The 27,368-nt window shown below is 49.3% G+C and overlaps 1 protein-coding gene across 8 annotated transcripts in view; it reads right to left on the bottom strand.

The window, feature by feature from the left end:
* The window catches only part of DNM2 (dynamin 2), an 85,957-nt gene that overhangs the window by 20,015 nt on the left and 38,574 nt on the right, over positions 1 to 27,368 (bottom strand). For 3 of the 8 annotated variants that reach the window (XM_006765783.2, XM_006765776.2, XM_006765778.2), the window contains exons 3-14: positions 24,070 to 24,219; positions 22,315 to 22,518; positions 21,643 to 21,741; positions 16,543 to 16,703; positions 14,857 to 14,999; positions 11,820 to 11,955; positions 10,224 to 10,291; positions 9,482 to 9,620; positions 7,062 to 7,148; positions 4,644 to 4,714; positions 1,299 to 1,350; positions 442 to 453 (exon numbers count right to left, since the gene is read on the bottom strand). In XM_006765783.2, coding sequence (XP_006765846.1) covers positions 442 to 453; positions 1,299 to 1,350; positions 4,644 to 4,714; positions 7,062 to 7,148; positions 9,482 to 9,620; positions 10,224 to 10,291; positions 11,820 to 11,955; positions 14,857 to 14,999; positions 16,543 to 16,703; positions 21,643 to 21,741; positions 22,315 to 22,518; positions 24,070 to 24,219 — 1,322 coding nt within the window. Of the gene's footprint in view, positions 1 to 441; positions 454 to 1,298; positions 1,351 to 4,643; positions 4,715 to 7,061; positions 7,149 to 8,118; positions 8,258 to 9,481; positions 9,621 to 10,223; positions 10,292 to 11,819; positions 11,956 to 14,856; positions 15,000 to 16,542; positions 16,704 to 21,642; positions 21,742 to 22,314; positions 22,519 to 24,069; positions 24,220 to 27,368 lie in introns of all 8 variants that reach the window. The other 5 variants (XM_006765779.2, XM_006765777.2, XM_006765781.2 and 2 more) reach the window with 3 other exon arrangements.

The raw sequence follows: 27,368 nt of genomic DNA, 5'->3' as shown, positions 1-27,368 counted from the left end.
TAGATCAATTAGTAATGTCTGCCATGAGCACAGGAAGGGGACATTTTCCCCACGGTGATGTCTGCACTGGGGACAAAGTGGTGGCAGTGGCAAGTTCCAGCAGAGCTTGAGCAAAATCTTCTGAGAAGGATGTGATAGAGGGAAGGGAGGGAGGGGTATTAGTCAAGTATTTGCCATCCCTGACCTACAGGAAACCAGGTCCACATGTTAGGCATGGGCTGGAGGGGGGCCTTCCTCCAGGGCAACGGTCAGGTTAGTTTGTGTTAAGTCTGCTTATGCCCAGGGCAACATGACATCAGACACAGGCTGTGGCAGGGAGGTTCAGGTTAGCTTGATTGTTAGTTGTTTTTTATTTTGAGGGGAAGGGAATGTTAAGGAGTGGGGGGTCTCCACCACCATGACATTCTCTAACGTTTGCTACCACACTAAGTGGGTACTTACCAAGATCTCCCCCTTTGAAAATGCAAAGTTAGGTAAATCAAAGAAGAGCAGGCAGAGAGAAAGAGACGTAAGGGACATGAGGGGACAGAGAAAAAGCAGGAAAGGCACACAAATGGGAAGAGAGAAGAGCAGAGGAAAAAAACAGCAAAAGAAAAAAATTACATGCTATTAATTATATTCATGGTGTTAATATTTAATTCATTATCATTTCCTGAAACAAAAAAGCAACAACATACGTATCAACAAGCACAAAAAAAAAATCATGCAGTGGTTACACCCTTCTTTTCCAGAGGGCTTGATAATCGTGCAAGATAAATAGCAGAGTCCCCACCCTGTATGATGTGGAGAAGCAGGGGACACGGGCAGAAAGATGATGATATTCTCAAAAACCCAAAAAACTAACAGTGGTAAATATATAAAGCTGTTCTTATTTCACGGCTTCTGGCTGGGGCTACATCAACAAGGTAGAAAACTCTGTGAGTGACTTATGGTTTTTCCACAGGTGGGGTCAACCATGGAACTCTTTTCCCAATGCAGCCTCCCACAGGCTCCTAGTCCTTGGGGCCGAGAACCCATGGTGGCCACAGACACCATGGGTGATTGTGCTGCCCTGAGGGCCTTGGATGTTCAGACAGGGACTCACAGGTGTATAAAATCTGCCCCCTTGGCCCTGCCAGAGCTTTGGCTCTCAGACCAGTTTCCTGAAGCATCACAACCTAAGTGGACTTAAGAGGCTGCAGGGTGAGGATCTGTGGGGCATGCACACACCAGGTGCCATTGCAAGGCTCAGTGGTCCCTTAGTGCCCTCCCGCCCGCTCCCCTGAGGGTGGAGCTGCGGGCCCTAGACGGGTGGTTACCTGGTTGGGAATGGCTCTCTTCTTGTTCAGCTGTGTGCTCCTCTGCTGGGCGCTGAAACCAAAGCACAGAGAGGCTCATGCAGGTGAGAAGCTGGGAGGGACAGGGAGCAAGAGGCCCTCATGGCCCAGGTGGGGTTCTTTACCACACGAGGGGGCCAGTGACCAGTTAACGGCAGTCAGGGAGAAGCTGCCTGCACACAAAGGGCTGCCCAAGGGAACAAGCTCAGGTTCGTGGAAGTAGAAAATGTATGGAATTACACTGAGGCTTCTCGGCCCTGATCTCTGCCACTCCTAAGAGCACCAGCTATTTCCAAAGTGACTGGGTACTGGAGCCTCTGAGAATGGCATGAGGAGCTGGAGTCCCAGGTGGCTCAAAGTCAGCCATGATGGCTTCTGAGTACTTAGGGGTCAAAAACTTGAGGCTATCTCCCGCTCTCAATTCCTACCCCTACCCCTAGCAGTAAGTCCTAAGTAGCTCTGACCACGGTGTTGTCAGACCTGGGCGATCAGACCGTGGGACAGCTGCTTATCAATAAACATCACTCATCTTGGATGGCTCCTGCCCCAGACCAGAGGACAGTCAAGGTCCATAGGGCATGTTTCTACAAGATCCCTTATTTATCTACAGTCCCAGATAGCTTTTCTTCTTATTCTACCCTGTTTCCAGGCTAGTGCATGCCAGGAAATGATGAGTGCAGATGAAGGTCATGTATCTCGCACCTACTTAGCTCACTTGTTTGTCCTAATGTCATATCTTATCGTATTGTTTTAGCTGGAACTTCCAGAACAGTATGAAAAGGCAAACCATCCTGTTTCATTCTTTTACTCACTGCCTCTGGAGTTTTACATTAAAGTTCGAGTTGGCTGTTGGATAAATTGAGAGAGAGAGAGAGAGTGTGTGCATGTACACATGCAAAAAGGGAATAAATTTCTGTTCCCTGATCAGTAAAAGTTAAAAATATTAAGAATGGAGATGGAATTTTACCCAATAATTTTCCTAATGTTCAGTGAGTTTATGCTTTGGGTTTTAGTGTGGAGAGGCCATGGGAAAGCAGCCCAGAACATCCAAGCAAAGAAGTTTGACCAAACGTGTCTAAAGAAGACAGGACTAAGCTAAGCCACTCACGGCAGGGCCTGGGTGCTAGAGAGGTCCTGGATGTGCTACTTCCTCCGGGCTTCCTGGCTCCCTGCCTGTCGGGCAGCCCACACGGCTGCACCTTTCCCTTGCCTGCCCCCAGGAAGAGACTTCCCCCCAGCTTCCAGGGCCCTCCCGGTGATGGGGCTGGCCTCTCACCTTCACCTTGTGCTGGTCCCATGCTCCTGGCTTCTCGGCCTTCCTTCCGTCTCTAACGCTCTCTGATGCACCCCGCCTGTCACCTGGCTGTCAGGACTTCCTTGAGAAGGTCTCTCCAGGACGCATCCCTTGTTCCCCTTTCCACAACCCCTCACCTTTCCAATTCTCATTTTCTCTGTGACAATTTGCTCAATGACAACGTGTCCCCAGCCTGTGGGCTCTGAAGGGGCAAGTCCCAAGTCTGGCTTATTCACTGTCCTAGTCCAAAGGCCCTGAAACAGTGCTCCATGGTTGTTCAGTGGGACCCTGGGATATCCCACCTAGGCCTGGGGCCCTGGTTTATACCTAGGCTGGGCGGAGCCTGGCACCCTGGGCCCCGCCCCCAGCTGTTCACACACCAGGGAAAAGGCACACAGCAGGCAATACCCACCAGGTCACCAGCTGCTCAGTATAGTAACAGCTGGGGGAGGTGGGAAGGCGCAGGAATCCAGAGGAAAGAGAGGAGTGGTCAAAGGAAAAACAGGAGAAATTGTGAGAAGGAACTGTGGATGAAGTGTGAGAAGCAGAGATATCAAGGTGAGAAAAACAGCAGCAAACCGAACAGGGAGGACCAGTGTTTTCAGCCTACATACAACTGGCTGCTGGGGATAGGAGGAGGGGCTGTTCCCAGGCTCTGAGAAACACATGGGGGTGGCCCATGGCCTGTGTCCCCCAGCCCACTCCCAGCAGGGATTACTCAGCTGGGGCCTGAAGTTTATGATCATGCCCTTATTCATTCATTCTACTCACCTACCATGTGCCCAGCACAGAACAGCTGCTCAATTAACTGTGTTGAGTGCACTGATAAATGTTCTACCTGGTAACTACTTAGCACAACAGAGAATCCCCCGACAGAAAGACCCTCTTGTTGCAGCCTGCTAGCCCAAGGTTGGGCTCTAGCAGGTGCCTCCTCAAAGATGCCTCCCTGCACCCCCAAGGTCAGGCCAGAAGGCCGCCCTCTGGACTCCCATGGGCCCTACAGTCCCTGCCCCAGCACTGACCACACTGTATCCTAACTGTCCAGGTGCACGTCTGTCCCTGGCATGGGACCTTCTTTTGAGGGTGGGGACCTGGGCCTATGCTTGCTCACTGCTGTGTCACAGGGCCTGGCACAGAGAGATAATATTTGCTAAATGATACAAGGGAGTTGGCCACCAATGGCCTGTTATGCTATTGGGCTCAGGCAAGAAAACCTTTGTGAGTCACCAGAACAATCCATATGACACCCAAGCTTACTGAGAGGGCACAAGGGCTGAAGGAGTCAGTGGGAGATGCCTGAGACCACCAGCATTTATACCTACATTTTGCTGAAATCAGAGCGCCCTGCTCTAGCCCCTTATCTATCCAGGTTCCATGGAAGGTTCTGGTTTTAAATCTACAGTGTATAAATGGAGTCCTACCCGGTTTGGCTCAGTGGATAGAGCGCCGGCCTGTGGATGGAAGGGTCCTGGGTTCGATTCTGGTCAAGGGCACGTACCTCAGTTGCAGGCTCCTCCCAGCCTGGGCCCTGGTCGGGCTTGTGCAGGAGGCAACCAATCGATGTGTTTCCCTCACATTGGTGTCTCTCTCTCTCTTCCACTCTCTCTAAAAATCAATGAAAAATATCCTCAGGTGAGGATTAAATATAAATAAAAAAATAAATGGAAGCCGTGGCGATGCAGGGCAGCCCTGACCCATGAGCCTCTGTGAAAGGGCCAGTGCACACGGAGTCTGGGAGAGCTGCACAGGAGCTATGACAGGCTCTGAGAAGGGCCTCAGGCAAGGAAGCACTGATGCCAGCGAGCCTTGTCCTTTCCTCATGAACTTGACCCCAGGACTGCACTTTCTTCCTTAAACCTCTGGTGCCCTCACAGGAGAGGCAGTGGGGACAATGGGGTGGGCCAGGCAACCTTCCAGACACTCTCACCCCAGGACCCCGACACAGAGACCCTCACGCTCCAGCTCTCAGAGGGAATCCCAACTGAGGGTGGACTGGGGCCAGCCCATCAGCCGCTGTGCCCACCGGTACATACTTGGCAAATCCAATGAAGTCCTCGTGGTTTGTGTTGATGTAGGATTGCTCGATGTCGATGAGAAGAAGGATCTGAGGGGAGGGAAAGCAGAAGTCCGGTGAGTGCACATGGTCCCCGACATGACTTTCTGACTTTATGACAGTGTGAAAGTGGTTAGCATTCGGTAGAAACCACACTTTGGATTTTGATCTTTTCCCGGGTTAGTGATATGTAACACAATACTCTCTCATGATGCTGGGCAGCAAGACCTAATTCCCAGTCAGCCAAACGAGCATGAGGGTCAACAATCAATACTCTACAGCAAGCATGTCAAACTCAAAGGCTAACACGGGCCAAACAAATGAGGCATGTGGCGCACGGACCACAAGTTTGACATGCTTGCTCTATAGTCCATTCACTGTATTAGATGATTTTGCCCAATCGTAGGCTCATTTAATTCTGAACACGTTTATGGTAGGCTGGCCAAGCTATAATGTTCAAAAGTTTAGGTGTATTAAATGCATTTTCAGGTTACTTTATTTTCAATTTACCATGAGGTTATCAGATGTAACCTCATTGTTACATCCCGATAAACTCATTGTAATCTAAGCAGCATCTGTATAGAGCCCAGCATGGCAGGCAGGGGCAGCAGATAAAGCACTTTTCACATAGGGGTGGGGTGTGGGTGCGGAACCACGCTGCTTCTCGGGCACAACAGGGGCACATCTCCCCCCTCCAAAATACACCGGGGGTACATCTGTAGGGGGAAGGGACACACAGGTGCTTCCAGACATCAGGGACTCACAACTAAGTTAAGTTTGAGCCGACCAAACAGAGAGAGGAAGCCACGGTCACTGGCACATCCTCTGGGGCTGACTACCTGGGCTGCAGGCTTGGCTCAGCCAGGCAGCTGTGTGACCCTGGGCCCCATGTTACCAAGTTGTGGAACGGGCACAAGAGGCCCACTTCAAGGAGTTAAATAAGTCATAATATGTAAAGTCGTTAGCTAGCACCTGGCATTTCATAAGTGCTACATTTAAACAGCAAAGATAATCTGGCCAGGTGAGGACATGAAAATGAAACACACACACACACACACACACACACACACGCCAGTGGGGATGTCATCAGAGATAAGGGATAGGCCCTTACACAGTACCCTGCCCCTTCCTATCACCTCACTGTGCCTCCAAGCCCTCAAGCATAAAACAGGCCAGCCAGTAGGTCAGACCCTGTGGGGTTGCTGGAAAAGGCTGGGGTGCTCCACTGTTGCTAGTTTTATAAAGCCTGAACCCCACTATCCCGGAGCCAGTGCATCAAGCCCAGCAGTGTCGACAGGGAGGCAACCAGGGGCCATGGTGTCTATGGAAGGGAAGCAGCATCCTTGACGGCAACGACAACAAAACGAACTGGACTCTCTCAAGCTTCTGATTCAGCTTCTAGGCTACAGAAGCCCCGAGGAAACAGGGCACAGGTTGACGGGGGATCCTCTGAAGAACAAATGAGCCAGTTTTCTCCATCAATGTCGAGGGGAGAAAAACCATTCTATACAGGTGACATACAACCAAACACAACACGTCGGCTTGTTTTGGTTCTGGTTTAACAAACAGCTGCCACGAGACCCCAGCAGACAACGGAGGGAAAGTGACAGACCAGGCGTTGGGGCGCATGAAGGAGGAATGAGGGCCCTCAGCACACAGAGCAGGGAACAGGGGAGACTCCCACTGCGACTGCTTGGAGGAACCCCCTCTCTACCTCTGTGTGTGCTTGGATGGTCTCCACAGGAAAACTAAACCACAAAAAGCACCCTCATGTCCTCTGGCAGGCAAACAGATAAGCGAGCTGTGGGCCACACATTCAGCAATCAAAAGTAACGAACTTCAGCCCGGACCAGTGGCTCAGATGGCTGGAGTGTTATCCTGTACACCAAAGGGCTGTGGGTTCGATTCCTGGGCAGGGCACATACCTAGTTTGGGGAGGGGAGGTACGAGAAGCAACCAAATGAAGTTTCTCTTTCACACTGATGTTTCTCTCTCTCCCTCCCATAGTTCCTCTCTCTCTAAAATCAATTTAAAAAACCACATATCCTCAGGTGAGGATTAAAAAACAAACTGCAGATATACCACAAACAACAGGGATGAAAGAAGGAAGTCAGAATCAAAAGGCTATGTAGTACAGGAGGCCATTCACAAAACATTCTGGGAAAAAGGGCAAAACCAGAGGGACAGGAAGCCGCCAAGTGATTGCCAGGACCTGGGGGTCAGGCAGGGGTTGACAGCAAAAGGGCAAAGGATGAGCGTTTTGGAGGGGTGATAGAGCCGTTCTATATTGTGACTGAGGTGGGGGTTACTGCACGCATTTGTCAAAACCCCAAATACTGGACACTCAAGATTTACTGCAAGTAAATTATACCTGAAAATTAAAACAAAAAGCCAATACCTGGTCCTTGGTTCTCCCCTCCCGTTCTCGGATGTAAGTGGTGACAATTCGCTCTGTTTCCTCTCTTAACCGGGGGTAGGAGCTGAGCTGAGGGGAAAGCAGAGTGGCAGAGTTGGCTGGGTCCTCGTGGCATGGGCAGCAATGTGAACTACACAGAAAACACGGGGGAAGGCGGGTGACATGGTGGGCCCACCGCGTCCCCACCCCACCCCTGTCTCATAGCTGCTTCAGCTGGGAGACAAGGGGACAGTGGGGGGACGGTGGGCCGGAGAGTGACAGGGTCCCCGTGCACAAGCAAAGATGCTTTTTGAGAATGCGATTTAGAGTTGGAAAGTGGCAGAGAATGTGGGTGACAGCCATCCCACTCCCGCCCAGCACTGGGTGGGAGTGAGGACACTGATTATAATTAAAGTCACCGGTCACTGGGATGAGTGCCCTTGCCCGGTTCGTGAGCGCACAGCGACTGTTCTAAGATGGTGGGTTGGCATCTGGGTCATCTATCTCAGAGGGATCCCCTTGTAGAAAACCGTTCCTCATCATCTCATCTGTGGAACCCACTCCTCTAACACCCCCAGAGCTCCAGCCAGCACATGAAGAGCCACCTTCTGCAGTTTGGGTTAAGCTCAATTTTGAAGAAAATTGAGTTGGACAGTCAAAATGACTTGATGAAAACTCAGTAAATGTCCCGTGACGTAGAACATGAAGGTCTGCACATGGCAACGTTTTACTGCTTTGGTGACCGTTTGGAAACCCCCTTTCTCGCAGGGTCTCAGGAACAGGCATTGACCCTCACCCCACTGCCTGCTGAGTAAATGCTTTTGGCAACACACCGGCCTCCCAGCCCCTTCAGTAGCCCAAATTGCAAAGGTGGCACACACATGTGATGCATCTCGCTCCGTTTTGTCTGCCAATGCAGAGCTGAGATGTCGTTAAGTGACAACTGGCCTATGCAGAGGGGATCCATCCGAGACAGTCTCCCAGATGCGCGGGTTAAGACTAACAACAGAGGGAGATGGGGGACAGATGCGTAGGTGATAATAATAAAACCTTCTGTTACCTTCTCGGCACACTTTTTAATGACCGTGGCCAGTTCTGAGACCACGAGATCAACACACTTCAAGCTCGGCTCTTTGAGCTTTACAATCTGCTTTTTCACAATGGCTTCAAAGGCCATGTCAGGGGTGAAGAGCCCCGTCCTGGGTCATGCGAAGGGTGGGACCAGTAGAGAGACACCCAGGGACAGTGCAGGCCACACACCCGGGATGGGGGAGGGAGAGGAGAGAGAGAGAGAGAGAGAGACAGAGAGAGAGAGAGAAACGAGAGTCAGTTGGTTAGTGACATGCATGGAGGAGCCTGTGCCCGCATTTGCCCCGGAAGCTGCTTCGGATCAAAGAGGCATCTGGGTCCCGGGGTGGATTTGGTCTGGGTTTAATCACAGAAGTGCTGAGGGTCAGTGTCCTCGTGCCGATGGCTATGGGTGTGGGGACGCTTTGTGTTTTCATTATCTGCGACAACGGGCTCCAGGATGACCATCTCCAGCCCACCTGGGTTTCTTTCCCCTTCCTTTTCCAATCGAAGAAGCTTAAGAAGCAAATGTGGGCTTTTCCAGACTGAGAACAGAAGCTCAAGCAGAAATCGCCTGCCTAGGAAGGCCGACCCCGAGCTCTATGGCCATCGTGGACGTGCAAGCACAAACTGCCCATCGAGAAGCGCTTCAGCTGCTCGGCCAAAGCATGCTGCCCTGGGAGCCAGGCCCTCGGGGGAAGCAGCATGTCTTGCTGGGGGAGCAGTGGCCCAAGCACATAGGCACTTGTGACCTAGTGGATCTGAGGACCGGCTGCCTGGGGGAATAGCACTGCTCCTGGGGAAGCAAGGGAACTAGAGGAGGCAGTTAGGAGCCGGGCCAGTTTGGGACCCAAGCACTCATTATACGTTAGTGTTTGGGCCTTCTTGGCACCCGGGGGACAGAAACATGACTGGCTCCAGGGAAGCCCAAAGGTGTCACTCAAGGAGGAGTTGACAGCCAGGGAGGTTCAGGGAGCTTGGCCTCCAGCAGCTGATGCGGGGTCCCTCTCTGTTTCTCAGAAGGCAGCAAAGCGACAGCCCAATGACACCCCAATGCCATCAGACACATGCTAGGCTTGGTATCAGGGTCCCAGGGAGCCCTGCCCAAAAGTATGGCCAGTTCTGGAGGCCTGATACCTCCCCCTCCCCCCCTCCCCTCCCTACCCGCTGCACCTAGGCCGACATGCCCCTGCCCCAGCCTCTGGGAAGATGCCACATTCTTGGAAACCAAGGCAATCTGGAGGCAGGGGGAAGGCACCACGGGGCACAGGCTGAAGCAGCACCGGGAGCCTGATACCAAAGCCCTGAACCCCCGTTTCCACACGGCCAGGAGTCCCCTGCCGAGGGGCCAATACCTTACTGGTACACTGCCTAACTGTATTGATTAGCTCCTGGATAACCAGGTCGACACATTTCAGACAGGGCTCTTTCAGCTTGACGACCTGCTTTTTCACAATGGCCTCGAATGCCAGGTCCGGGGTGAAGAGCCCGGTCCTAAAACCATCCAAACCCGGGGGCAGGGGAGATAAGTCAGAGAAAAACAAAGCATGGTCAGCAATCTCACAGGCAGGGGCCGGGTTCCCACGAAAGAACCAAGGTCATGGCAAGTCTAGGGGTCAGATGCCTGTGTCCACTACCTGGAAGCCCAGGGCAACCTGAGGACCCCATGGTGATGTGAGACTGGGTGACTGGAGGGACTATTTTTGTTGGAACACGGAGGGAGCCCAGGATGGGTTCAAACACTGAATTCCTGTAATCATGACTCAGCTCTGGCTCCCCACCCCCACCCCCAGGGCAAATATGCAGAGAGCTTTCTTGGATGACTACAGTAACTCGGGCTCATGCCAACTGACTGGGGGGTTTACCAATGTTTAATCCAAGGGCAGCAGACAGTTCTGTGACCCATGACCTACTCGCACAGGACTGAGCCCATCCACCCTCAAGTGCCCTTGGAGAGAGTATGGCTACCGAGGACCACCAAGGAACCCTGTCAAGACCCCACAATCAGGGCACCCAGAGGTTTGGGGGGACAGACTGACTAGAGAATGGCACCGCAAAGATAAAGGGAACAATGGCAACGCTCCCTGTGGAACTTGCCTGACACCATGAATGTTCTTAATGGCGTAGCTGATCTCCCGTCTTAAGTCTTTCTCATCAAACTCCATCTGAGAACAGAGAAACCAAACACTAGCAAGGATGTACCTGGGGCACCTTCAGAACAGGTGTTTATGTTTATTTGGAGAATGTTGTTTCCTGTGTGCATCTGTATTCACATGGCTGAATATTAAATTGGTCAAAAAATTTAAAAATATTAAAACCTACTATCAGCAAGAATGCTGTGAAACTAACACTCTTGCTCTTAGAGGAAACATAAACTCATATAAAAACTTTTTGGGGGCCACTTGCACTACAAATTAAGAACCTCCAAAAATATACCTAAAAATAAAAACATATATACCTACAGTGTCACCTGGTAGTTTTAAATGCTCTAGAAATTTATCTTGAGGAATTAATAAAGAATTAGCGCCCAGCTGGATTAGCTCAGTGGATAGAGCATAGGCCTGTGGACTGAAGGGTCCCAGGTTCGATTGTGGTCAAGGGCACACGCCCAGGTTGCTGGTTCAATCCCCAGTAGGGGCGTGCAGGAGGCAGCCGATCAATGATTCTCTCTCATCATTGATGTTTCTATCTCTCTCTCCCTCTCCCTTCCTCTCTGAAATCAATAAAAATATATTAAAAAATAAAAAGTTCAAGCACATTTTTTACACCCTGGCCAGTGTGGTTGGAGCGTCGTCTCATAAACCAAAAGGTGGTGGTTTCAGTTTCTGGTCAGGGCATATACCCAAGTTGCAAGTTTGATTCCCTGTCGGGGTACATGCGGAAGGCAACCAATCAATGATTGATATTTCTCTCTCTTCCTCCCTTCCTCTCCCTAAAATCCATAAAAGAAATTTTTAAAAAGTTCAAGCAAATTGTTTTTAAAAATCTCAAATTCTGCCGAAACCGGTTTGGCTCAGTGGATAGAGCGTCGGCCTGTGGACTGAAAGGTCCCAGGTTCGATTCTGGTCAAGGGCATGTACCTGGGTTGCGGGCACATCCCCAGTGGGGAGTGTGCGGGAGGCAGCTGATCGATGTTTCTCTCTCATCGATGTTTCTAACTCTCTATCTCTCTCCCTTCCTCTCTGTAAAAAAATCAATAAAATATATTAAAAGAAAAAATCTCAAATTCTAGCTCCGAGAACTGTAAGAACTGTAAGATCCTTACAGATCTATGCAAATACACACATCAAGACACACAGGTATAATTTCGTATGGAAGGATATTACAAATATTATCTATGTGTTAGGCTGCACATGTTGGGTCCACCACCTCCTTCTCCTTTTTGCAACCTGCTAAGGACATATGAATTTCCCCCTATTTTCTATGTATTTTGCAAAGGAAATACATTGTATTGGCTTTTGTCAGAGGAAAAAACAAATGAAACTTCTTGTACAGCTCTGCTGGAAAGTTCTAAGCTGCCTGCTCAGGGAAGGAAACCATAGGGGACGCCTCCCTGGGCCATGCACTACTCAGGACGGGCTCAGGCATGAAGGCCAGAGCTCAAGATGGAAAGCTCTGGAAGGAGGCTGGGCTCAAGGCCAAGCAGACGGGTGCCTGACCAGGGACAGGAGGGCCCTGCCCTTGCCGCACTACCTTCACCAGCTCGAAGGGAAACCGCTCATGGAAGATGCGATTGATTCGGGCGCCCCCAGAGAGCTCTAGCGTGTCCACTTGGTCTCCAGAGCCCTCTATCCGCTTTTCAAAGTCCACCCCAAATTGCTGGACCATCCTACGAGGAAAAAGAAAACACGAACATTAAGCAGAGGTTTCAACAAAGCTTCGGTGTGATGTCCTGAGTCAAGCCATGGTTCAGTTCCCTCTTTTCATTTTTAGGAACAAAATCTATGTGCACATAAAAAAAAAATAAACAAAATTCAGGAGCTGCAGGTGGCAAGCACTCGCTACATGCCAGGCCCATTCTATATGCCTGCTACGATCATTCACTGAACTGAAGGGGGTGCAGTTAATACTCCATTTTGCAGATGACAAGAACGAGGTGTGGGGGTCACAACTTAGCAACCTCACCGCTGCCCTGAGGTTTGGCCTAATCCGACAGGATCACAGAGTGAAATGGTGGTTCCTTCACATCGTTCAGGTGGCTTCCGCCACCTCCCAGCACGTGGGTCGGCACTCCACCACTATAGGCTGAGGCCTTTGTCCCTCTGAGCCTCAGTTCCTTCATCTGGAAAGTGGGTTGATCATACCAGCACCTCCACACAAGGTCACTGAGGATTCAACAAGTTTCTAGGTTTCATCAACTTCCAAGAAGTCACTAATCCTAAAATACAATCCTAGTCCATGCTCCCACAAAAAAATTAAAAATGCTGTCAAATCACGGTGATTCTCCTAAAACTTTTGAATTCAGAGAAGTCAAAATGTCACATAATTGACAAAATGTGCTAATACCACGACTGGCCCCTGAGAACCCAGCCTAGCCCTTACAAAGTGGTAAGTTTTGCTAATTATGCTGTGACCATGTGAACAGTAAAGATCTAAGATATTTACTAGTGTCTCGATTTTCCTTGGCATTTCTAATTGCTCCCCCCAGTCCCTTACACTGTCTGCTTAATCATTTCCTCATCTCTGCCTCCCAAATTCTTGGTCTACTCAAGCACTGACAGACATCGGAGATATTGCAGGTTCAGTTCCAGATAACTGCAATAAAGCAAATATCACAATAAAGCCAGTGATGAGAAATTTTTTGTTTCCCAGGGCATATATGTTACTTTTACACGATACTGCAGTCCACTAAGCGTTCCAATAACATTATGTTTAAAAAAACAACGTACATGCCTTAATTAAAAAACACTTTTGCCCTGGCTGGGTGGCTCAGTTGGTTGGAGCGTCATCCTGAACACCAAAAGGTGGCAGGTTCAATTCCTAGTCAGAACACATACCTAGGTTGTGGGTTCAATCCCCTGTTGGGGCATACACAGGAGGCAACTGTTCGATGTCTCCCTTTCATACCTTCATTTAGGGGTAAGGAATACAAGGTTCAGAGAGGCATGGTCACCAGCCAGGGGAAGCCCAGCAGACCCAGGCTTACCCCCAGGTTGCAGCACATGCTAGACTAAATCTCCTCTTCAAGTCTACGAAGGACCAGCATTTGCTCTGTAGAAAGCTTTGTGGCCCTAGCCAGTTTGGCTCCGTGTGGCGAGTGCAGAGGTCAGCCAATCAATGATTCTCTCTCATCATTGATATTTCTATCTCTCTCCCCCTCTCTCTTCCTCTCTGAAATCATTAAAAATATATTAAAAAAAAAAAAGCTCTGCAGAATGCAGCTGAGCTTGACTGAGCATAAAAGCATTCTCATCCAGATCCCGCCCCCATGCACCGCCCAATGGCTGAGAGGGAGGGGACGTCAGGCCTAAGATGGTCATGGGGGCAGTGCCCCTCTGGTGTGCCTGTAGGAGTCCTGTGCGTGCCACCACCTGCCACATGAGCTGCCAGGGAGTTTCTGGAACTCACTCTAACCAAGTCCTTGTGGCACTTATGGTCCCTAGCAGGGCAAAAACTGAGAATACTGGGGAAGGAAGAGCCCCAAGTAAGAACCTGCGATGGTGGGACACCCGCTCCCCTGCCTCTCGGCTGCACAGCTGCAGGGAGTCGCCTACAGTTCTGAGCTGGACTCAATAGTCAGGGTGAGGATTCAAAGAGATCAAGCAAACGCAGCTAACACGGGTCTGGTCCCACCCCCTCCATGTCTGCCCTCCCTGCAGCCGCCAGAGGGCGCCTGTCAGCACCCGAGTCAGGCCATCCCATTCTCTGCTCAAAACCAAGCATGGCTCCCACTGCACTCAGAGCAAGAGCCAAAGTCCTCCCCCATGTTCAGCAAGGCCCTGCACACTCTGCCCTCACCTCTTCCCACCCTCCCTCCCTCACTCCGCTCCAGCCACATGGACCTCCAACATGCTGGACACAGTCCTGCCTCAAGACTTTTGCACTGGCTGGGCCCCATCCAGGGCTCTCTGTGGCTCCCTCCCTCACCTCTTCAGGTCTTTGCCTGACTCCCAAGGACTTAGAGAGGCCTTCTTGACCACTCTAGTTTCTTTTTTTAAAATATGTTTTTACTGATTTCAGAGAGGAGGGGAGAGAGAGAGAGAGAGAGAGAGATAGAAACATCAATGATGAGAGAGAATCATTGATTGGCTGCCTCCTGCACACTCCCCACTGGGGATCGAGCCCACAACCCGGGAATGTGATCTGAGAAATGAACTGTGACCTCCTGGTTCATAGGTCAATGCTCAACCACTGAGCCACGCCAGCTAGACCTGACCACGGTATTTTCAATGGCACGCTATGCCCACACTGGTGCTCTCTAGCCTCTTACCCACTCTAACATTTTTTGACATTTCACACACTATATATTTTATTTACTTATTTTGTCTCATCTTTCCCCATCTCCCCTTTCTGATCACATGGGGCAGGAAGGATACTGTATTCTATCAGACTGGAATACATTCACTGAGGTGACCTCAGGGTTCAGGACAGGGCCTGGCACACAGGTGGCCCTTGGGAGATGTTTGTTGAATGAACAGATGGATGAATGAGGATTGGTCCCAGCCTAGACCTGGAACCCTGTGGCTGGGTGGAGGCCCCAGTGAGCTAGGTTGGGAGAGGACAGACGTACTGCAACAGGGCTTTGGTTTTACGTGTGGGGTCGTCGGGCCGGAAGTTCTTGTATTCCTCCACCTCCTTCTCCAGGGACAGCAACTGGCTCTGCAGCTTGCTGCGCAAGGTTGGCAGTGACTCCCGGATGTGGTTGGTCAGTTGCTGCAAGAGAGAAGCCAGAGATGACAGATCAGTGCAAGCATGAGAAAGGGCCATGTATGATGGCGTCTGGGCCCACCACACCCTCCATCCTCCAGAGAAGCAACAAAATATCAGCTAGAGTCACACTTGTGCACCGAGCAAAGAGAGGCTGAGAAAAGCCCACGGCCTTTGAAGGACAGATGGATTGTCTACCATGGAGTATACACAACTATGTGCAAGGGCATGTGTACGCTGATCCAGAACAGCCTCCTACAAGTGCTGCTCAGTGAAAAGCCCAAGAGGCCATCACCGGACCATGGACTGAATGACGGACGGATGGGTGACACTGGGCAGACATATGGACGCGGGGGATGTACCCTATAAAAAAAGGTACGAAGCATATGCATTAAGTGCTCCCTTCTGTGAAAGTAAGAACATGTTTTCATTTGCAGGAACAGAGAAAAGGAAGACTCAACAAGAAACAAATGTGAAAGAAATGGGCAGAATGGAGACCTTTCACCGAAGCCCCCTTTCCCTCTACTGTTCTGCTTTTGCATCATGTGGATTTGTTCATTCTTCATAAATCTTAAAAGGAGACAGCAGTGCAGAAAAGCTTAGGGGATGAGTCACAAGATGTGCTGTTAGAGAAAAAGCCAGATGAAGTAGTGGGAAAGTATCTTACTGTTCAAGTGGGGGGGTGGGGGAGGGAAGGAATGGAGAAGCAGGAGGGAGGGGAAAAGGGGGGTGAAATAGACATATTGGCCCTCTAGGCCCTGCGTGTCTCTAGGAGGAAAGCCAGGAAATGATGACCCTGGCCACCTCCTCATGGGATGGAGGAAATGAGACCTTCACTATATTTGGTCTATAGGACTTTTTTTTGTTCACTATTGTAAGGAAGGGAGGAGAATAGAGGGATAAAAGAAAGAGAGAAAGGAAGGGCAGGAAGGGAGGAAGAGACGAAGGGAGGTTGGTTGGGAGGAAGTGCCATAAAATCAGCTAACACCCAAAACTGAAAAGTGGTGTTTTGTTCCATCTGTCCTGCAATAGAAAAGAAGTTACAGGATGTCCATCAAGCTAGACACAAGGCGTAAAGAGTATCACACTCCACGGTATGAATCTGGGCCACCCCAAAGTCCTCTGTGACCAGCGGCCCTCTGCGGGAGCTACAGATTTAGTCTAAAGGTGGACTGCGTGCTCTGCAGATCCCTTCAGTCTCAGAAAGCATCCTAAAGCATTAGAGCGGCTCCATGTAACTCGTGGGGAAATAGAGGGGCAGGGGGACCACCGCCCCAGAAGCATCTGATGTGCAGCCCTCAGGAGCCCAGCTGGGCCGCTGGCTCTCAGGAGGCCCTGGCAGCTTGCGGGTAGTTTTACTTCCCTTCCTGATCCTCCAGCCCCTGCCCAGGCAGACTCATTTCCTTTCTTGGAGGGCCCCTGCCTTTGGACACTTCCTTCCCTCTTTGCTCCCCTGAGCTGTTGTCTCTGCCTCCCAGTCTCTTTCTGGCCCTCATCACTACCAAACACTTGATTGCACAAGTGCAACTGCACAAAACCACTGACACACCTGATTCAGGGTCTTCTGCAGGTGTGGGGTGCCCATGCGATCAGCCATGTGCCGGTAGGCGGGGTGAGAGAGAAAGAACTTCCTCTCGGCCGCCAGTGCCGCACGAATGTCTTTCTTGCCCTCGATGTCCTTCTGGCTTCGGTTCACCACACCAATGTAGCCTGCGGGGAGAGAGGGTCAGGGCAGGGCGACTGCCAGGCGGACCGAAGGGCCCAGGTGCCCACTGCAGCCCAGGCACAGAGCTAAGCAAGGTGCAGGTGAATACGTGGATTCTGTCCTACGAGTCACTGACAGATGGGGTTACAAGCTGTACACATTACTTAGAAACACGGAAAACGCAAATACAGAGTGAAGTCTTGAAAAGCAACACAAGTGTTTGGAAGAAGGAGAGTATATGCAGCTTGGTGTGAAGGGGGTGGATGGAAACAAGCTTTAATGAAGGTGAGATCCAGAAGCTGAGCTTTGAAGACAGTAAGAAAAAAATCTCCAAAAGGAGGGCAATTCGGAGACAGCTATCTTGCCAGAAATTAAAACCTATTGTAAAGCTACTATATTGGAAAAGGTTAGGTATATTGGGGCATATGTGTCCAGAGAGATGAGTGCAATAGGAAGTCCAAAACCATACCCAGCAGCAGGTGGGAACTAACAGCTAACTCTTCTAATTCAGTGGGAAGAAAGTGGAGTTATTCAATGGTCGCTGTTGGTCAAGTTGGGTACCTACCAAAATTAATTCTTGAGAGATCACTAATTTACACATAAAATAGGAAACTACAGAAACACTTAAAAAAAAACATGAGCAAGTTTTCAAAATGAATGTATTTATAGTAAAATTTGCTGAATGAAACCTAAGAAACAGTTAACTTTGAATACATGAGAAATGGGACTTGGGGGAGGGGGTTGAGAAACAGTCTCTTTAATTAAGAGCCTTCAGTACCATTTTGGAATTTTTTTTTTCAAATGTGAGAAACCATTTTTTAGAATAAAAATGCTAATGTGAAGAAAAGATTTGCAATATTTAGAAATAAAAAGTAGAACAAGAAAACATAAAGAAGAGGACAAAATAGAGACGGGAAAGGGGATGGTGTTCAAAAAGTCAGAACAGCCCAGCTGGTGTAGCTCAGTGGTTGAACACCAACATATGAACCGGGAGGTCTCAGTTCGATTCCTAGTCAGGCACATGCCCATGTTTCGGGCTCGATCTCCAGTGTGGGGTGTGCAAGAGGCAGCCAATCAATGATTCTCTCTCACCACTGATGTTTCTATCTCTTTCTTCCTCTCCCTTTCTCTCTGAAATCAATAAAAAAATATATTTTTAAAAAGCTAGAACATCCAGGAGCCCCTGAGCATGGACACAAGGCACCAAGCAAACAGGTACACAAACGGGCACTGTGAGAGATAAAGCACTCAGTAGGCCTGGCTGGTGTGTCAGCTGGTTGAGCACCATCAGTCAGGGCACAGGCCTGTTTGTGGGCTTGACCCCCAGTAGGGGGTGTGCAGGAGGCAGCCAATTGATGTTTCTCTCATCAATCTCTCTCTCTCCCCGTCCCTTTTCCCCCTCTATCTAAAATCAATAAAAACATATTTATTTAAAAATAAAAAAAATAGCCCTAACCGTAAAAAATCAATAAAATATATTTTAAAAATTAATTAATTAATTAATAAAAATAAAAATAAAAAATAAAAGAACTTAGCTTAGTGGCCAACAAATGGTAGGTGCTCAATGAACAGAGGCAGTTATTCATTGCTATTAATAAAAGTTAGAAAAGTGGAATGCAGATAAGTGGCCAAAGAACTGAAGTGACAAACATATATATTTATCCCCATTCTCTTGACAGCGGGGGTCTTTTAACGCTTCTCTTGGGGAGAAGGGCAGTGGCACCTGCTGAGTCTTAGGCAGACTTGCTTTCTGTCCTCTCCGTATCTGTCATTATGTCCATTTTTCTGTAGATGAGGGAACCAAGGCAGGCCAAAGTGAGCTCACTTGCAAGGTCTCAGAAAGGAGCACAAGAACCCAGATCTGAGCCCAGGTCCATGGGAAGCCCACAGTCTCTACCATCCCTGTCATCAAGAGCAGAAGGATACAGTAGGGGGTAGAGAGAGGAGTCTGGCTTAGGTTTGGGTTCCTGCAAGTGTGCTGTGGTTCTGAGTCTTTCATAGGCCAAGAAAAAGGATCCAATTGGAGGGATTCTGAAAGCCACGGAGCAAGAGGAGAAACCTGAGAGCCTGAGGTCTTAAGTCGGAAGCAAGTGTTTGAGTGGAGACAGGAAGAGTCCCTTTCTTGGAAACGGACAGGAAGGCAAGGAGGGGAGACAGATAAACAGTTTGTGGGGAGGGAGGAAGGTGAGGAGTGCACGTCATCCAGCCACCAGGCAGCATTGCTGAGCACAGCGAGTGTCCCTCGGAGTCTAAGATGGTGGTCAGACATGTGCAAAGGAGTGCGGGGTTGCGTTGCTGGTGGAGAGCACGGGGACGACGGGGTCTGCTTCCCTCTGCAGCACTGACCCTTCCTAAACCTCTGACACGGATTTGCTCTTCAGCCTCTGATCCTCACAGCGAAACAGGTTTTAGGTTGTGCTCCTGACCATGCTCTGTCCTGACCTGGGGCCACCTCTCCTCAGTGCCTCAGCAGTGCTGGGGGGAGGTGGAAATCAAGGTCGGAATGCCCCCCTCCCCCCCCCCCCCCACGGCTATCCCAGATATCAAGGAGGGAAACCCCGGGAGCAAAACACAAGATCGAAATGGTGCAGGCAAGGTGCAGAGCCAGAGGGAAGGAATGGAAAGTCAGCAAGATAATTAGGGAAGAAATGGCCTTAAAGAATAAAAACCCTCAGTGGAGAGTCAGCACCCGGCCACAGGGAAAAACCAGAAGCAACCTAAGTGTTCAACAAATGGGGAATGAGTAACAACCGCCCACACACGCCCATATAAGGAACTGTGCAGGACGTTTTGAAGCAATCTTGAAGAATATTTGTCTGTTGTGGGGAAATGTTCTGCTATTTTGCTACATGAAATGGGAAACCAGGTTACAAAGCAGCATGGCACTGGAGGGCTGAGATTCAAAACCAGCTCCACGGCCCTGGCCGGTGGCTCCATGGTTAGTGTCAGCCTGTGTACTGAAGGGTCTTGGGTTCAATTCCCAGTCAGGAGCACATGCCTGGGTTGCGGGTTCACTCCCCACCCGCAGTGGGTGGCAACCAGTCCAAGACACACATCGATGTTTCTCTTTCTCTCTCCCCTCCCTCCCTCTGACCCTCTCTGAGAAGGAATGGAAAAAATATCCTCAGATGACGATTAATACCAACAAACAAAAAACTACTCCATCACTTGCTAGCTGTGTGAGCTGGGGCAAAAGATTTAGACTATGCCTCAGTTTCTTCATCCATAATGTGGGGATGAGAATAGAGCTACCATGTTGGTTGTTATCAGAATTAAGTGGGCTCCCACATATCAAGAGCTTAGAACAATGCCTGGTACATATCAGACACTTAATAAATGTTTGCTACTCATTTTTTTGGAAATAGAAATACTTAGGACCGGCTGGTGTGGCTCAGTGGTTGAGCATCAAACCATGAACCAAGAGGTCACAGGTTCGATTTCCAGTAGGGCCCATGCCTGGGTTGCAGGCTCGATCCCCAGTGGCGGGGGAGGGGCGGGGTGCAGGAGGCAGTCATTGATGATGTTTCTCTTTCGTTGATATTTCTCTCTCTATCCCTTTCCCTTCCACTCTCTCAAAAATAAATAAATAAACGAATAAATAAAGAAATAAATTTAGGTTACTCCTATCAGAAGATCTGAACCTAAAACTGAGCCTAATCAGGCTTCTGTCTAGATTTAATTACCAGTTTACAGGGAACTACCATTGGCCAAATCCCAAGTGTGGGATGTGATCTGACGTCTTCCACAAATGAATGTTACAGAAAAAAACAAAGGGGCTGGGGCAGGGGGGAGCCGTTCAAGCAGAATGTTAGGTATTTATGTGTAAAATGATATGATGCCTGGGATTTGCTTTATAAACCCCCAGGAAGAAAATGACAACGGGAGGCAAGAACATGCGAAAGACTCAAGATTAGTTGTATGTTGATAACCACCGAGGCTGGGTCCATTCTACTTTCAAGAATGTTTGAAAGCCGAAACCGGTTTGGCTCAGTGGATAGAGCGTCGGCCTGCGGACTGAAGGGTCTCAGGTTCGATTGCGGTCAAGGGCATGTACCTGGGTTGTGGGCACATCCCCAATGGGAGATGTGCAAGAGGCAGCTGATCGATGTTTCTCTCTCATCGATGTTTCTGGCCCTCTATCTCTCTCCCTTCCTCTCTGTAAAACAATCAATAAAATGTATTTTTTTAAAAAAAAGAATGTTTGAAAATTCTCATAACAGGAAGCATGAAAATTAATAGAAGTTACAAATTCTTGTGAACATTTTGGAAGTATAGCCACAAAGTGCTGACTAGTGGCTATCTGGGGGAATCAGGCTGTGGATGCTTTTGGTTTCTTCTTTCTACATACAGTTGACTCTTGAACAATGCAGGGGTTAGGGGAGCCTACGTCCAATGCAGCTGAAAATCCACATATAACCATAGCCAGCTCTCCACATATTCCGGTTCCCAACGGGAGTGGACCCTTGAACAACACAGGTTTGAATTGTGCGGGTCAGTGTAAAATCCATATACAGTGTCCCGGATCTGCACAGTTCAAACCCGTGTTGTTCAAGGGTATTTGTTTTCTCATGTTCCCCAAATGAACGGGTGTTAGATGCATAATTGAAAATTGAATGTATACAAACAGAAGAAAAAGATACGTAAGTTCACTTAGAAAAAAAGAAGCTAGAAGGGTTTGCAGTGGTACAGAAAAGCAGTGACTTCTAGGCAGTGGGGAAAAGGGTGATGGGAAAATGTATCTGGGAGCATCTGCTGAGGTTTCAGTAATGAGAACAACAAAAACAAACTTTGTTTTAAAAAAGCAGAGGTGCTCTGGCTCTCCAGCTCCACCCCACCTATTTTTCCTGCCCTCCCCTGGCCCTGTGGCCCTCCAGGTCCTCCTCCCTGGCCCTGTGGCCTCCCGCTGCCCCACCCCAGAGCCCCCAGCCTCCCACACAGCCACACCTCTTCTCAACGGGAGCAGCTTGTTCTCTAGGACATCCCTGGCATCGGTGCCCTCGTCCATCAGGTCAAGCTTGGTGATGACGCCAATGGTCCGCAGGCCTAAAAGAGCCCCGAGGTGAAGGGCGCTGTTAGGAAGAAGCCCCAGGCCACCACAGGTCCAACAGCCGCCCCCTCCGCCCACACGCCTCCCCAAAATGCAGTACAACCTGGGACAAGCCACAGTGTCACCTACCCAGGCTCTAGTTTCCCTCATGTGAAATTAACACAGCCACAGCACCAATCCCAGGTAGTTGGCCATAAGAATAAACCTGGTGCGTGGCAAATCAATCAATAAAGACTGGCCACCCGGCCAGTGTGGCTCAGTGGTTGAGTGTCGACCTATGAACCAGGAGATCACAGTTTGATTCTCAGTTGGGGCATATGCCTGGGTTGCAGGATGACCCCCAGTGAAGGGCCTGTGAGAGGCAACCTATCAATGATCCTCTGTCGTCATTGATATTTCTCTCTCTCTCTTCCTCTCCCTTCCTCTCTGAAATCAATTAAAAAACAAACAAACACTAGCCACCACCAAAGAGAACACTAGCGACTTGGCTGGAATCAAAGATGCCGGCAAGCTGCAATGCTCAGGGGAACCTGGAAGAGGGAGCTGCTGCTGTAGGATTTGGTGGTTACCTTGTGGGTCGACCTCCTTGGCCATCTTGAGGGCATCTGAGTTGGCCAGGTCCATGTTGGCAGGGGTCACGGCTAGGATGAGGCTGCTCTCCCGGCTGATGAACTGCAGGATCATGTCCTTGATTTGGTACTCGATGTCTGGGGGTTGGTCCCCCACGGGTACCTTGGTGATGCCTGGGAGGTCTATGAGGGTCAAGTTCAACACTGGAAGGGAAACCGAAGGACAGGTCATCAGAGCTGAGGGAGGGGAGGCACACACAGTCCTTCAGCCACTCAGCTCATTTCCCCAAATACCAGGTGCCAGGCCTCAGGATTCCTCTTGCTGCTCCAACTGGGTCACACCTTTTGATCCAATACCGCCCTTCTGGGATCTTATCCTACAGACACCCTGTTCTACTCTATTTCGGTGATATAGTTTTAAATGAGAACATCTGTATTTGCATACTAAACTTGCTTTAAATGGCTAAATAAATTTCAACCCAAAGATTCAGCCAATACTAAGGAAACATTAAAAACAAAAAGATGATACTCTCATAAGAAGAAACACACTCCGAGATGCAAAAACACAAAAAAGAGGCATAAATGGTTTTTAAATAATGCTACAATTTGAGTAAATATACACATGCATATATTCATAAATGCTTAAATGATGCTTGATGATTATTTGAAGAACATGAAATATATTTGCAATATTGGGGCCAGAGTGGGTATTTACTGTATTTTCTTTTGTAATTTTTTAATGTGGGCCACCTATAGTATAATTTATTCAAAAATAAATTTTAAAACTCATCACAAGGATCCCATACTGAGGAGTTAAGAGTCTGCTGGACTATTCCCCAAATGCTATCTAGGTTAGCAATCTGTGCTCTGGCCCGAGGCCGTGGATGACCATAGGTGCTCTCTCAATGACACAGTGTTAAAGGCAGGACTTTTGCAGAGAAGTCTTTCTGGGTCCTCTGGAGAAACTGAAAGACCTGGCTGATTTCACTTGTCACTATGTGGCCAGCATCACCTGGGAGCCAAGTGGTATCTGCTCCTTTAAAAGGAGCAGACAGAAATGGCAATTCCAGAATAGTCTCGGGGAGGTAAAGCATAGCATGGGGAGTACAGGCGATAATTCTGTCATAACTATGTATGGTGGCAGGTGGATACTAAACTTTCGGGGGGTATCACCTAAGTTATATAAATGTCTAACCCAGCCGTGGGCAAACTACGGCCCGTTTGAAATGAATAAAACTAAAAAAAAAAAAAAAAAGACCGTACACTTTTATGTCATGACGTTTACTTTGAATTTATATTAGTTCACACAAACACTCCATCCATGCTTTTGTTCCGTCCCTCCGGTCCAGTTTAAGAACCCATTGTGGCCCTCGAGTCAAAAAGCTTGCTCACCCCTGGTCTAACCTCTATGCTGTACACCTGGAACTAATAAACTACTGAATGTCAACTTTAATTAAAATTTTCTTTCAATTAAAAATAAATCCATAAAGAAGTAAAAGGAGCATCTAGCTCCAATTTGCCCCAGGCCCCACCACTCCCGACAGTCTTCCTGGCAGCTGTTGTCCTTAGAGCTGAGATCAGTTTCTCAGTATCACCTTTCTATCAAAAGTGGGAAGCGACAGATCAAGAGGGCTGGGTGCAGGTGAGAAGATGTGAGGGGACATATTCTTTGTGACAGTCAGGCCGACCCAACCTGTGACCGGCGCCGTCAGCTCTCCTCTGCCCCCGCGATAGGTACGTGCTCATGCTGCCTACCGTGCGGCGAGTAGACCCGCAAGTTGATGGGCACTGGGGAGATGCCTTTGTTGGTCCCCGTGACCCTGTCGGTCTCCGCTTCAATCTCCTGTCGGACTTCATCAAAGTCTGTAAACTTTTTGGACTTGCAGTGCAAAAATTCAGCATATTCTGCAAAGGGAAGAAAGATGTTTAAAATGAGAAAGAGAAGCAGTCTTATAGCGGGTGGGGAGCAGAAAGCCTTGTGGGACAGGTGCTTTGCAAGCAGAGAAAGTGAAGAATCAGTCACAATCATTCTAGGAATCCACAGAGCAATAGAGTCATCCTCGTGACAAGTATGTGATGGGGGTTGGGGCGCTCCTACAGACCAAGCCCCCTTCCAGACCTCAGGGATTCCACAAGGAGCAAAACTGGCAAGATCTCATCCCCAGGGAACGGACATTCTCATGAAGCATTTTGCAAAACTACATACACATAGTGACATACTATGAGTAAAAAAAAAAAAAACATCAACAGATGGATGTGACCACATTTATTCTTTTTGGATGAACAGAATAAAAGAGGAAATATGACATATCACTCAGATCATGGGTTATATACATTTTAAAAAATATATATTTTTAGTGATTTCAGAGAGGAAGGGAAAAGGAGAAAGATAGAAACATCGATGAGAGAGAATCATTGATCGGCTGCCCCCTACTAGGGATCGAGCCCACAACCCAGGTATGTGCCCTGACCAGGAATCGAACAGTGACCTCCTGATTCAACCACTGAGCAACCAGAAGCTGATGAAGCTTCGTGGTGTCATACACGAGACTGAGTCCCGGGTCAGAACGCAGAACCTCCCTCACCGTGGGTCATGGTGAAAGATGCAAATCTGTGTCCCAGTGTGCTTCCATGCCACCAACACTTGCCAGCTGGCACACGTCCCTGGGACCCATGTGTCTTTCCCCCAGGCACCCGCACGGTATGGGGAATAGAGCGTTACTGTTTGCCTCACCGAAGCCTGTCTCAATGTCCCTCCGCCCCTCCTGGCTATTCAAGGGGTTCCCCACCTAGACATGAACCCTTCAGACGAAATGCTTTCTGGGCAGGGCCTCAAGTGGATGTAAGAGGCCACTGCATGCCTTCTGAGCCCAGGGTGTCTGAAAGCCATATTGACACTGAGACGGAGGGGAAAATAAGTAACTAACAAGGCAGTGCTGGTTCTGTCATTAAGCTAGAGAAATCCAAATCCAGATATGGGATAAAGAATAAAAAATATTCATTGTAGGACATAGGTATTTACTGAGTTTACAGGTATTTACCAAATAATCCCTCAACTTTTCCTTATGTTTGAATTTTCATAGTAAATGTTGGGAACAAGGCTAAGAGATCAAGGCTCCTGCCAAACAGAGATGCTAAAAAGAGGGAAATAAGTCACACAGCAAACAGCCTAAAGAACTGGACCACTACAGAGATGCAAAAATGTGTCCCACAGTACTTTCACAAAGTGAAAAACTAGAAAGCACTTCTATGTCCACCAGGAAGAGACGAGGCTATATAAACCACAGCACAGACATATCATTAGCTGCCTCAAAAGAAAGGATGGAGCCTGGCCAGTGGGCTCAGTGGTTAGATCGTCAGCACAGGCACCGAAGGATCTCGGGTTCGATTCCCAGTCAAGGGCACGCACATACCAGGATTGCAGGTTAAATCCCCAGCCCCAGTTGGGGCCCATTTGGGAGGCAACCAATCGATGTCTCTTTCACATAATGTTTCTCTCTCTTTCTCTCTCTCTTCCCCCCCCCACTTCCTCCCTCCCTTCCATCCACTCTCTCTCTCTCTAAAATATAAAAAAAATAAATCAATGGGAAAAATATCCTCAGGTGAGGATTAAACAAAAGAGAGAGAGAAAGAGAGAGAGAGAGAGAGAGAGAGAGAGAGAGAGAGAGAGAGAGAGAGAAAGGGGGAGAGAGAGAGAGAGAGATCTAGAATTTCTACCCACAGGTCACAAGAGAAAAAAAAATGAGTTCAAGGAACTCATTTCGCCTTCCCATCATAGTAGCCTAACAAACTATGACCAACATTCAGCCCTTGTTCTGTGTTGGCCACAGTATGCTCCTCACAAGTGAACACCTCAGCAGGTAGTCATCTCTGTAATGCCTGTACTACAGATAAGAAAACTGAGGCCCGGAAAGGTGAAGTGACTTGGCCCAAGTTCAGCAGTGGAGCTGAGATGTGGAGTTCAGATAATCTGTCTGCAGGCAGTGGCTCTCAAGTCACATGGCCACTGTGAAGCCACCTGGGGGCAATTCCTCTCTGAAGCTCTGTAGGGTAAGGGGGACACCATGAGCTCAGATCAATGAGGACCTTGTCCAGCATGGGCACTGGCCACGCAGAGCAGGGGCAATGAGGACACCAGCTGGAGGATCCAGGATCACCCACCCCACCCCCATCAGCTGACCCAGTTCCCAAGGACAGTCACACTCCAGCTCTCCACAGGGACAAGAGGAAACACTCGCTGCTCTTCCTGCAGCAGCCACCCCAAAAATGGAGCAGTTCTCCAACCCCCACAGCAAACCTCAGTTCTTTTCCGGCTCAAGGCCCTGGGCTCAGCACCTGCTAGAGACAATCTCCCTTCAAGGACGAGTAAAGGGGCATGTGGGATGAGAAAGGTCCCTGCAGACCTCTGCCCAGCCAAACCTGGTACCTAGAAGGCCTGGCCCCGCCTCCTCCTCTCCCAGGGTCTACCTGCCTGTCACTTCTCTTAGGGAGTTTTCCTGACTCGATGTCACTGGGCATTCCATCCTGCCATCCTGCATCTTGGGTGTCTTCCCCCATCAGAGCCAGGTCGCTGTGGATCATGTTTATGGGACCAGGACCTGTCAGCTGTGGCCCCCAGGACCCTGCATGTGCTGGCAGTCTCTGGTCTGTGTGGGTCAAGGATATGCAGGAGACGGTGCTGGAAAGCCCCCGCTTCCTCCCCAGTCTGTCAGTGGGCAGCAGGAAGGGTCCCTCACCCGCTGCCTTCACCCGCACGCACCCTGGGTCTAATCTGCAGCTCAGGCATGTGCCTGACTGGGAGTCAAACCTGCAACCTTTGGTGTAAGGGACGACGCTCCAACTAACTGAGCCAGCCAGCTGGGCCGCACCACCTGCCTTCTTTACTGGGCTCCTTGCCACTTTGGAACCGTGTGCTAGATTCCAGGGTCATACCAACGTTAAAAAGCTTCTACCAAGCCTGCTCTCTCCCCGTGGCACTGACCCTTTTAAAGCCAAACCTCGGCCTTCCTCTCCTGGGACCCCTCCATGCCTCCCACCTCACCCGAGTAAAAGCC

The sequence above is a fragment of the Myotis davidii genome, unplaced genomic scaffold (genome assembly GCF_000327345.1).
Source record: "Myotis davidii unplaced genomic scaffold, ASM32734v1 scaffold1439, whole genome shotgun sequence".
NCBI classification, from domain to species: domain Eukaryota; kingdom Metazoa; phylum Chordata; class Mammalia; order Chiroptera; family Vespertilionidae; genus Myotis; species Myotis davidii.
The sequence above is the reverse complement of the archived record's forward strand: the minus strand, read 5'-3'. Positions and strand labels throughout refer to the sequence as shown.